General features: G+C 39.4%; 1 protein-coding gene across 2 annotated transcripts in view; it reads right to left on the bottom strand.

Annotated features, from left to right (window-relative positions):
• Window positions 1-9,358: 9,358 nt before the first annotated feature.
• Window positions 9,359-12,342, bottom strand: part of PPP2R5E (protein phosphatase 2 regulatory subunit B'epsilon) — a 69,910-nt gene continuing 66,926 nt past the window's right edge. For both annotated transcript variants that reach the window (XM_030948569.1, XM_030948570.1), the window contains exon 14: window positions 9,359-10,740. In XM_030948569.1, coding sequence (XP_030804429.1) covers window positions 10,641-10,740 — 100 coding nt within the window. In that variant the 3' untranslated portion in view covers window positions 9,359-10,640. The remainder of the gene's footprint in view (window positions 10,741-12,342) is intronic.

The raw sequence follows: 12,342 nt of genomic DNA, 5'->3' as shown, positions 1-12,342 counted from the left end.
ACAGGACCATGTCCAGGCAAAGGTTTTCCAAACTTTCTCATTAATATATAAGAAACAGACAGTGGCTGCAGGCTGAGCAACACAGATTTTGCCTGACCCAAGGGGAACTCTGGAATAAAAAGGATTCTCCATGTCACAGGAAAGTGGGAACTTCAAAACATGATCCAAGAATGGATCCCTGCTATAAGTGTGGTCTTCTTGACATCATTGTCAATGGGGTTTTTATCACTGGATTTTCATACATTTTTTGAAAAGGCTCAGGGCATTTCATCCAGATATGGTGTTATTCAGAATCTCTCCTCTGCCAAACCTCTTTGGCACATACAAATAGGAAATGCCAGGTTGCACTGGCCTTTTTGGCCACCTGGGCACACCTGGCTCATGTTCAACCACTGCTGATCAGCACCCCCAGGCAGTCAAGAGACCCAGACTGAGCTTTTCACTGACATGGCTGAGACACCCCTATCCTGTGACATCTTCAAAAATGCCTTGTCTCCTTAATTCCTTAAACATCATCTTTCAAGGCAGATAAATGTTTGAACAGCTTTTGACTGGTCTTTTCACCTCACTGTAGCACCTCCAGCTTTAAAACTTCATTCCAAACCCACGTTTTTCCCTCTCCTCTCAGGTCTGGGGTAGAGCAGCAAATTCCATGCAAAGTTCCTTTTTCCACAGTCTACAAAGTGCTGGTCCACTTCCATTACAGGGTGCCAAAACAGATGGTACACACCTTGCTTCTCAGCATCACAGTGACACTTACTGCAGCCCATACAAAATACCTCTCCTGGATGCATTTCTCCAAACAAAGCAAGTGAAATCATACTGCTTGCTTTCCATTATTTTCTCATGTCAAAGAATAGGTTAGCAGGGTTTTTTTGCAAGACAGCATGTTTTACGTAATTAATAATAATGGAGAGTCTCAGAGGAGAAAATTTTTAGTAACACCAGTCATGAAATGACAACTGCACCAGGAAAGGGCAGTTCCCTGCTCCTGAAAAAAAAAAAAAATCTTTTCCATTTCCCCAGCAGCAGAATAACATCTTTTGAACAATGGGGCCCTGTTCATAACCAAATTCTTTTGTAGGCAGACATTGTGTCTAGACAGCCTCAGAAAAACTGCCTCACTTAACATCCCAGGGCTGGGTTCATTACATGTGCTGAAGTGTTTACCTGAATGCTCAGGTACAGATCACAAATTATGCAGCAGACATTTATTCAGGTTTTTTTTCTGGAGCTGATGGGTGTCATTCTAAAACATGCAGGAAGCACACTGGGATCACACATTCCCTCTGAAGCTCATATCCATAAAAGCTTTCTAGAGGTCACGCAGACGATGTGCACACAGTAGTGGGTGATGTGAATAGGATCCATTTACTGCAGGAAAAGGAAATGAATGCATGTCACCCCTGTTAGTACTGACCACTTTCCCACATAGACACAGCAGATTTGTCCAATCTCCTCACAGATCTTTATTTTACTTTTGGTGACAGCAACAGGGCTTCCATCATTGACTCTGGCAGGAAGAGAATTAAGTCCTGCAGTTTACAGAAGAGCTGTACTTAATCTGTCTCACCGTGTTTCTGAACTTGGAAGAGACAAGATCTCCATCATTCAAGCTCATATTAGTGTAGTCATGGTAAAAATAATGACAATAATCTTTAAAAATATCCCAAACCTTAGCCTTGGATAGAAAACATCTGATTTATCTTTGAGATTTAAACAAAATCCCCTTCTGCAGAGGGACAAACTCTATTCCAGACTAACACAGACGTTTTTTATGGATATCCTCCCCTCCAGGCATCTGATTCTCAGGGAAATGTGTGGTGGGATGGAAAACCTAAGGATTGGGGATCCAGTGGAGAGTGGGTGAGGGTTACCCCAGAGCCCTCTCCCCTCAGGGAAGGAAGGAACCACGTAGGGAGCAGGGATGTCCTCCCTGCATTGCTCACACTCCCTCCCCACTGGCACAGGGATGCCAGAAACCTTCTCCTCCTCCTCCTCTCACCTCCTCAGTCCTCATTCTGAGGGCAAAGAGATAACAGCCCCAGCTTTGCAGAGAGACACTTCCAGAAGGGGAGACTCTACTTGGAAAATGTATTAGCATGGACAGCCTGATGGGGAAAATGGATGGGAATGAGAGAATGTGAACACATGGAAAACAATTCAAGTAAAGGAAAATACATTTTAAAGATGTGTTTTAGGGAGTTCATCTGCTGCCAAGTCAGGCAGCACAGAAGGAGACAAGCCATTGTGGAAGTAAGGTCACAGAAGTTTAACTACCAGCATTTCCATAGCAAGCTTGAAATCACTGCTGCTAAGCCTTACCTGTATTTTGCCCACCCTGGCTGCTGATAAAGAATGTTGTGGTAGAAATGCTTTCTTTTCATCTGATTTTTCTCTTTCTGGTCAATAAAGCACTGGAATATAAAACTGAATCCATTTTTGCTTTGAACTACCCTACCACAATGAATGAAGGTTGGACCAATAGCAATCCCATGAAATCAGGCTTATGTTGAAGCAACAACTTAAGCATTAGAAATCAAGTTTTATATATTGCTGCAAGATCTGGATTCCATGCCCACACTCCCTGCTGCACTGATGATGCAATCAAAACAGGATATTCTACATCAGTGACTAATTGACACCCAAAAAACCACCAAAAAGCCACTATGACATTAAATGGCTTATTTATAGATTGTGTTTTCCTAGACAATTAATTCAAGCATATAAATTTAATTATTAGATTTCAAATCCTAGTAATAGATTGGATATTGTCCCATGAAATTATATACAGCATACATATCATTGTCAATGATTTTAGAGGGGATTGGTAAATTAGAATAGGACGTGAGAAGCAGTTTGATTGTGGATTTAACAGAAATATAAAATTATTATGTAAAAACAGAAATAAAATTATTGAAATTATTATTTGAAGGGGATAGGTAAAATTGTGCATGTGTTTTCACAGTTTAATTTAATTAATCTCTTTTCCAAGCAACTGAAATCATAGGGTAAAGGGTACATTCTGGGCACACCTGATTCCTGCTGGAAGAATGTTCTCTTGCACCTGAGTGCCAGGTTTGGTAAGTCTGAAGCACCTGATGTAAGCCAGGGAGATCTTTGTCACTAAAGTGTATTTGAACTGCAGAGAAAGTCACCAACTCACACCCAGTGCAAGAAAACCAGATGAAAAGCTCAGGGGAAAAAAAACAGCTGAAAAAGTTGGAAGTTGAGGGACTAAAATTCCATGGGACAAGTGGCCACCTCTGTTCTCCCAAACTCAGACAAAAAACAAGCAAGCAAGAACTCTTGCACATGCTAAGCTGTATTAGCAGAAAAATCCAAAAGGTTTATGCCGCTTGTGAGCTTGAGATCTTTGCAGATATTGATCAGAGGACTTTTTACAATGGTGTGTAGTGAGAGGACAAGGGGGAATGGCTTCAAACTGATGGAGGGCAGGGTTAGACAGGATATTGGGAAGAAATTCTTTATTGTGAGGGCTGAGGCCCTGGCACAGGCTGCCCAGAGAAGTTGTATCTGCCCCGCCCCTGGGAGTGTCCAAGCCAGTGGGGATGGGACTTGGAACAACCTGATCTGGTGGAAGGGCCTCTAAAAAAGTCCCATTTCTTTAGCTGACCACTTAAAGGCATTTGTTTGGAAAAGCCTGAAATGCCCCCAGTCTGTAGTTATGTCCCCCTTATGACAATCTCAACCAGAACAGCACATTTTGCTTAAATTCAGCCCAATACAACTCCTCACACTTGTGTTCGCAGCACCTAGTGCAGCACAGGAGAAAGAGGGGCTGGGGGCACCACACTGCAGTGGGAAATATTCTTTTCTTTGTATTCCTGAGTCATTTCTGTCTGGCCAGAACTGCTGTTTGAAATGTGCATAACCACTGACCGTGACAATTATTGTCTGATGAGTGTCATGGAGAGCAAACAGCAATAATATCCCCTTGTGCTTGTGACATAGTCTGTGGGCTAACAAACTAATTACCACTGTCTGAATTCCACGTTTCCTTCCTCCAGAAATGAAGAGTGCCCTTTGCCAATTGCAGTTTACTCCAAGATCTGGCACCTGCAGACTTCAGCCTGGTCCTCCAAGATGCCTGAAATGGAAGATTATGTAATGCAGATGCCCATGTTGGTTGAAGACAGTTAAATAAATATACAGTGATTTTCCACTCATGCACATCATAAACATTGCCAAATATTTTAAAAAGCAGAGGAGTTGCTCCACAGCCTTTGGGATGAGCACAAGCTGCAACCCCACTCAGCACACTTTGCAGAATAAATATAAAAACCTAAAACTGAGCTGGATCAGTTGTCCAGTTTGCTCACATGTGCTGAAGGTTCGAAAGGCAAAGATTCAAACCTGACCTGAGTCTGCTCAGTTCACAAAAGGTTGGCAGGTAACCTCTGCCTTCACTGAGGGCTGCACAGATCCTTGTGCAAACACAAGGTCTTTCCTCCCTGGCTGTCAGAGCCACTCTGCCCCAGCATGCTCCTGCTGTGGCTGGGAATACTCACTGCTGGGTCACTGCTGCCTCTGCCAGGGAAGTGCACAGGCTTCTTACACAAGGAAAACCTTGCAAAGTAAGGATTTTGACAAGATTCAGCTGGTGTATAGAATATTCATTTCTTATTCTCTTTTTGGAAGCTGTTCCCAAATGCAGGGATAATGCCAAGTTCACAGACACTTTCAGTGTGCATGGAAGAATGAACCACTGAATAAAAACCAGACATTTCTTTAAATGCATCTCCAGCTTTCCATCCTTCCCAAGTGACCCCCAGCTTCTCACACCTTCAGTGACTGAAGGGGGGATAATACTGAATAGACAAGATGGACAGGGGGGAAACAAAATCAAACAAATAAAATAGTGCAAGATAAAGTTTTTGTATGACCTATTTTCATGTCATGGAAACCTCCAGAAGAGCCTGTGGTCACTGCTCACAGTGGGTTGGAACACTTGCTTTTGAGGTATTTACTAACAAATTCAGGGTATTTGATTTAGCTTCAGCTCCAATGCTGAATCTTTAAAACCAAAGATCGTAATTTGAGACCTTGTATCAGTGTCCAGTTTTACTCCCAAGCTATTCCTTCAGAGTACACTGAGGCACTAATTAATGCAGCCTTGAGACCAGCCTGTACCTGCACACAAAACTACTTTTGTAAGCTACACACTTGTGATCTGAGGTCCAAATTTAATGTAAGATAAACTAGACATTCTGCTGTTGCAGGAGAAACCAAAACATCCCTGAGAAGGAAAGGCCAAGATGAAAAATTAGCAAAGCAATTATCATTACTGAAAGTAGGAAACTAATTTAAGTTTTTAATTCCAATCCTGTAAAGGTTGATTTCTAACTTGCAAGTAAGAAGACAAATCCTACCCTGGAGGCCAACTTACTGCATGTTCTCCTAATTTTTTTAAGTTCTTTAGAAAATACTTGCCTTGCAATAAGAAAGTAGAGAGACATGGAGTTGTTAAGATGAATTGCTCTGCATATTGTCTTACAAGTATTTAAAGAGATTTGTGATAATGAGCTCTTCTAACAAAGGCAAGATCCAACAGATTAAAATTAAAGTTGGAAAAAAAATTGGAAAGAATTAAGGATTAGACTATTGGAACAAATAATGTTAAAAACATGGTATTTAAAAATCAGATGTTTAATAAATATTTCTCATTTTATGGAAACAACCAGCACTCCTACACTGCTGCTAAAGCCATTCACCTGCAGTGCCCCTTTCCAGGCTCTATCCATGGCTCTCTCCAGAGGTTTCCCCTGATGACCTCCAGCCTTTCCCTTCACCTCCAAACTGCAAGGCAGAGCAGCACGAGCACTGAAACACTGGAATGCTGCCATAAAGGAACAAATCCCTTCAGCAGCTACACAGGGGAAGGCTCAGAGGGTTCCCAAATAACTCTCTGTGGCTTTAATGCCTCTTTCCTGCATCCTGACCTCCCTCACAGGGGGGTTGTGTGAGGTACAAGGATACTGACCATCATCAGAGGCCCTCTGAAAAAGAATAACTTAATGAAAACTTAGTGTTTGCTATGGTAATTCTGGCTGAAATTTAAAATGACCACCTCATTGCTTCATTTTTGGGCTTTTTTTTTTCTCCAGACAAGATTCCTTATATTTGATACATGCGGATGGGCACCTGACTGCTCCAAGTTCACTGCTGAAAAGGCTCATGAAGTTTAGATGGGAGGAGGTGGAAAAAAAAGCCAAGCACCTGGAAAACACTTCATTGCTTCTTTATTTAGATGCACCCACAGTACAGAGCCTCTTGAGCATGTGCAAAAGAGGAAGATAACACATTTATAGCTGGGAGCACCATTGAGTTTGAGTTTCTTTGATGCCACTTTTAAGAAAGTAAACTGTTTCCAAAGAATGACATTTGAATCCAAGAGTTTAAGACCTGCTTGTACTTTATCCAGAGGTGGAAGATATTTTTATTATTACTTGGATGTAGAGTAGAAGACATTTTCACAGTCTGGTTAGACCAGTCTATATATTTTCATATGCACCTTTTAATATATATAAAAAAGTTTCATTTTTCCCCCCTACCCATAGATAGTTAGATGCACCTAAGTTTAAAAACAGTAATGGGACCAGAGCATTCCTATGGGGAAAAATGAACTTTTGCTGCCCTCTCCTGCTTAAACAATGAAATGCTAAAATATTAAGATCTATGAATCTAATGCTAACCTTGAAACAAAAAGCATGACAGGTCATTCACTATACTACAATCAAAAATAGGACAACAAGAAGAAATGTATTGGTACTATTTATATTTGAAAACTCCTCATGGCTCCATGAGGTTATGAATACAACATATTTACAGCAGGTGATCCAGGTAACAAAAACTCTTACTCAGAGAGGTCGTGATAAAAAGCACACGCTTCTGTGGATGGGAAGCAACACTTGGATAAAAGTTTTCTAGCAAAAGTAGTTCCATTCTCTTTCAAAATGTTGTTTCATAGAGTTCAAAATGGAAAACTGGGCTACATAAAATCTGCTGCACATACCAACTAGGAAGAACTAATTCATGGCTCACTCCAGAGCTGCTAAGGGAAGCACAGGAGCCAAATTTAAAAAGCTGTAAGTAAATAAAAACATTCTTCAACCTTGAGCATCATCTCTCTTGTCTTCTTTAAGGGCAACTGCTTTGGGATAGTGGTGTCACACAATTAAGAGAAAAGGGCATCTTTGTTTCCAAAGACAGAACTAAAAGGAAATTATGTCAGTTTTACTTGGAGGGAGAAGAATCTCATCTTTCCCACTCCTCACAAAACAATAAAGAGCTTTTTAGAGCCCATAATGTATTTTCTTTTCCATCAAGTGAGAGAGCCTAAGGCTGCACTTATGCACATATAATGCAAGTACAGCTGCTGCATTTCTTACTCAAGCAATTCTTGGCTCCAACACCCTCGATTTTTCCATATATGAGAACAGATAAAAAAATAATTTAAACCCTTTTACTTATGCTAACAAAACCAAGATTAAATTTACTGTAACCCTGCTAGCAAACGCTCCAATGGCATTAGAATACCTTTATTTAAAGCATTCCAACCTTTGGAAGAAAGACAAAAAATACTCAAAAGCAACAAAAGGAAAACAGTACGGGAGACGTGCAAGATGAAGAAAGCAACATGTGGTCAATTCAGAGTGTATGGGAGGAACTTTACTTGCACAGTTGTTACATCCCCATGACCCAATGCCCTCGCAGCTCCTTCCTGTGAGCAGACAGTGCCCAACCCTTCCCCCTGAGACCAATGTGGCCCAGGACACGCAGGACCACCCAACGCCTGCCAGACGAGCAGTCAAGAACAACACTGACACCAACAAAGGTGGTTTGTGGAACTCAAGAAGCAAACTAACAAAAGTGTAATTTATGATGCACTGATCACGCTTGGGCCCACGGGCTGCCTTCCTCTTCCTCCTGCTGCAGCTCCAGCGGGAGCAGTGGGAGCCCTGCGGGGCCGGACACGGCGCTGGGGCTGCGGCACACGCGGGGTCCTGGCAGCAGGTGCTTCTTCAGGTGCATCACCCAGCCTTTAGAGTCAAGTGACTTCACAACAACAGCACATCATCTCCTTCTCCTTGAAGGAACATTCCTTCTCAGAAGTGATAAATCATCTATGAACGTCAGACACTCCCCGCTGTCCCCGCGGCAGAGGCCACGAAATATTGCAACCCACCAGGTTCTGGTCAGTTTTGTATGATCAAGAGTAGAATGACATGGCAAAACCAAAAATAGTTATGAACAAACAACACTCACCTAAACTCTAAGTACAGGACAAGGTGCTTTTTCTAATTTCACATTGTTGTGTTTTACTCCACCAGGTGAAGAACATCAAGTTTTATTCCTCCATTCTTTCTCAGTTTTGCACAATGGAACATAGTCTTTGAGCATGAGTTTGAGTCCACCCTCTTGTACTGTGAAACGATCATTTCACACAGAAATCACACTAGCAAGTTGGTTTTTTTGGTAACAGAAATAAAAGACTGTCAAAATCAATGGGCTAAGGGACATGATTTGTTATAAATTTATTTAATCTTCAGTATTTCAGCTTGCACCTTTGCTTCAGCACTTTAAAATAAAATGTTTCAACTATGACAGTAACTGCCTAATTTACATTGAGTCCCAGTCAATGTTCTTAAAAGAAGCTCATAGTAATCCCATTAAATCATGTTGTGTTTGGTGTTGCATATGACTAGTTCCACTTTTTTTTTCTTTCCAGAATTAACAGTGTCAAGTTCTTACAAAGCCTTGAGTTTACAGCATTTGTGTGTGCAGACCCAGGAGTACAAACTGTGACCTGATAATCCTGAAACAGTCAGTAGTCTAGGAGGGAATTCGTTTTTACTTTTTTTTTTCCGTGCCTGAAAACAAGAAAACTTCAAATTCTACTGTATATTTAAATGGTAGGAAGAAAAATATACAAGCTTGTATTTATACTGTATTTCTATCAATGGCAACAGGTCATAAATTCATGTTTGCAACTATCACAAAGACTCATGAACACCAATTCATTTTTATACTGTAAATACTGCTGGATTGATGGTTTAGGATTATCAATTCACTGTTGTCATATGTCTATAACAATTCAAAAGCATCCTGGAGAAAAATCCTGAAACACATACCTTCCGGTATAGAATAATGCAACTGCATTAGCTAAATATATACTGTACAGAAGTCTTATCAGCATTTTACCTACCAAAGATGTAAGATTCCACTTTCAAATACAAAGCAGATAGCCAATAATGTATACTTATAATACAGCCCTCTTCTTTGTTTTTGTATTTTTTTTCCTCTTTTGTTTTAAACAATTTGGTCACAATGCACCTTTGATATAAAAGCATTTTAAACTTTATTATTAATACTCAGAACATTAGGATTTCCAGAATTTTTTTTTCAGTAGCATTTGTAGAACCACTTTTGGTAACAAATACAGTAGTTAGGAATGAGCATCCAGATGAGAATGCAGAAGTGTATTATCCAGAATCCTTTCCCGCTAAGACCATAGGGCTGGTACTGTGATGAGTAATAGTACTAGAACCACAAAAACACTAGAGTATGTTTCTTAGAGGCTACATCCTCTTTTGCTGGAACACTTTATAAATACATATTAAAAAGTAAGGCAACAACTCCAAACTGTCCAAACTGCTATCTCAACTCAATTTCCAATTAGATCCATGACCACTGGAGATCAATTTCATGCTTGTGTTGTTTAGCATGTGTCTTTATTCCTTCAGAATGGTCCAGTAAGAACATACTGTAATAATTTAGCAATTGGTGTTTCTAAACCAACTCTGGTACATGTGTCCAATGCTGCATCACTAATACTGGTTAGGTATTGAAGTCCAGGGTGTTACCACTGCCCTTTTTTTTTCCATGGATTGTGGACACTAATTTGGATTTGCAATAAATAGGTGCACGAATCCAAAGCTCCCTTTCCTACTATGTTTATCACCTACTCGTTTTTTAATTCCTAATGTTCAAATTAAGGAAGCACCAGAGACAGCCTGGTACTAAAAAAATGCTCACACCAGTAAACAAAACTTTTATTCAGGACCAATGTTTTTCATGGCCCTGATCTGAATGGACATTCAACTTATGAAGATATGCAAAAGGAAAAGAAAGTCAAATTACAGTAAAGTTATCCAGAGAAGGAGGATGTTACACAAACTCATAAGGAAATGACAGTCTTTTTTCTCTTTTACTATAAATACACGTAACAGTTTAGCAGAAAGACAAGCTAAATTTTAAGATCGTTCACATTTGAAAGTTGTATTATACTCTCTGCTAACGATAAATAAGGAACAGGTCCTGACAATGGAATCTGACATTGCAATTTTCATCAACAGATCTTTGAAGACTGGTTTTAAAGAAGGGTTAAAACAATGATTATGTTTGCAAAGTTCTGAGAAGTCCATCTGTTGTCCAAACTTTGGATTAAAGTCCTTATTTTTTTCCTTTACTTAGAGACAGGTATATACAGTGCTGTTGTAATAATGAAACAAATGTGAAATCTACTGTAAAGTTGCACAATACAGAAAACTGTTGCTCCATCTTCTACTACATAAATGTGTGACTCCACAGGTTAATAATGCTGTTTTGTATTTTTGTTAAGTTGGAATTATTCCATCACGTCTAAGACCTCTCTTTAATTCCAAATCCTCCAGTTTTTTCCACAGTTCTTCACGCTCTTTCTCTTTCTTCTTCTCACTGACAGATGAAATAAAACAAAGAGTTAGCAGGAGACAATACTGGAGATAAATAATATTTATGCTAAAAAATACATAGCTGACATTAAATAGCTGCACTAATTTTCTTGAACACAACTGCAATTTTCCTAACATATATGTTAACTTTTTTTAGTATTTTCTCTTTTATTTCTTTTTGTTACCTACATAAATTTAACTAAACAAAGCAGTATGAGAAGAGCATAACATGTAAGCTGAGCAAAATGAGTGTTCATAGACACTAATTTGCAATGAGGAATTAAAAAATGCAGTGGACTTTTACTACAGAACTGATCTGTCAAAATTATAAAAATTAACATTTTGGACTAAGTTATGTAATTATTTTCATGTTTATTTATTTAAGATATAAATAATCTTGTAAATCACAGCAACTTTCTAGAAAGCATTCACTGATCCTTTTAGAATCACTGTTTTTACTTACATGACTGCTGGCTTCCCTATAGCTTAGGCACCAACCAAGGCAAAGTTCAACCTACAAGATGTGCCTTTTGTGCAGTGAGTTACTCTTTTTCCACACCAAATTCCTGCAAGATCTGTGTAGCATTTGCTTTAAAAACAGACTTTAGTGGCTGATTTGAGAAAATTAAACAGCAAACCTAACATTTACTTTACCTGCATTGTTTGCTTTCTAAATTTCCTGTCTCTGCCACAGCTTACTGTGAATAAATCTCCTTGAGACTGCAAGGCACAAAATGCTCTCAAGTTCTATGACATCACCTTGTAGGTTTAGGTGAAATGGAAATCTAACAATGACAGATACACAGATTCTCTGCCAGTCACATTACAGAAGCCTTGAGAAGTATTTCAAGGGATTAGAACCATTCCTACACACTTTGATTCACTCAACATTCCAACATTTGGCTCACTTGTTTGGAATTCTGATTTCCCAAGAGGATTTTAAACATATTAAAAATACAAACAACTTTCAGATAAATCCCTGAAGAAAAGTAAAGGGGAAAAAAAGAGCCTACTGTTACTAGAAAATATTTAAAATTAAATACAAGAATAAGTGAAATAGCCTTACATTTTCAGGCTACTTACCAATATTTATCTTCTAATCATTAGGAAATACCTGCCTGCTTACCTAAAGGTCTGTTAGAGGATGATCACCTCACCCAACTTACCTATTTGACCTATCCTAGCCATTAATATTGAACATATTTCTCCCCAGGCTTTAAGTGGTATCAAAGCTAACCTTCTAAAATGTGGTTTTATTAAGATGCTAAAGATTTTCTGAAAACCTTAAGGTAAATATCCTGGTTTATACATTCAGATTTTAAAATTATAAGAAGCAAATAAAAATGGTGAAATGGTTAGCACCAGCCTTGGTAAGAAGTACAATGTCAGCAGGTGCAAAAGAAATTTTTTGTGCAGTTCAGCCACTAAACCTCCCCCGTTATCCAGCCATGGGACACACCACTGCAGTGTCTGGTGCTGTTCAGAGCAGAATTTCTCATCTTAAGGGGCAAAGTGCAACCACAAATGGATTCAGGTCACCAAGCTGCCTCAGTGAACATCTGGACTAGATGATCAGTCCTAAAACTCTCTGCCTTTTTGCCAGGAA

Source organism: Camarhynchus parvulus, chromosome 5 (genome assembly GCF_901933205.1).
Source record: "Camarhynchus parvulus chromosome 5, STF_HiC, whole genome shotgun sequence".
NCBI classification, from domain to species: Eukaryota; Metazoa; Chordata; class Aves; order Passeriformes; family Thraupidae; genus Camarhynchus; species Camarhynchus parvulus.
This window is presented reverse-complemented; position numbering and strand designations above follow the sequence as displayed.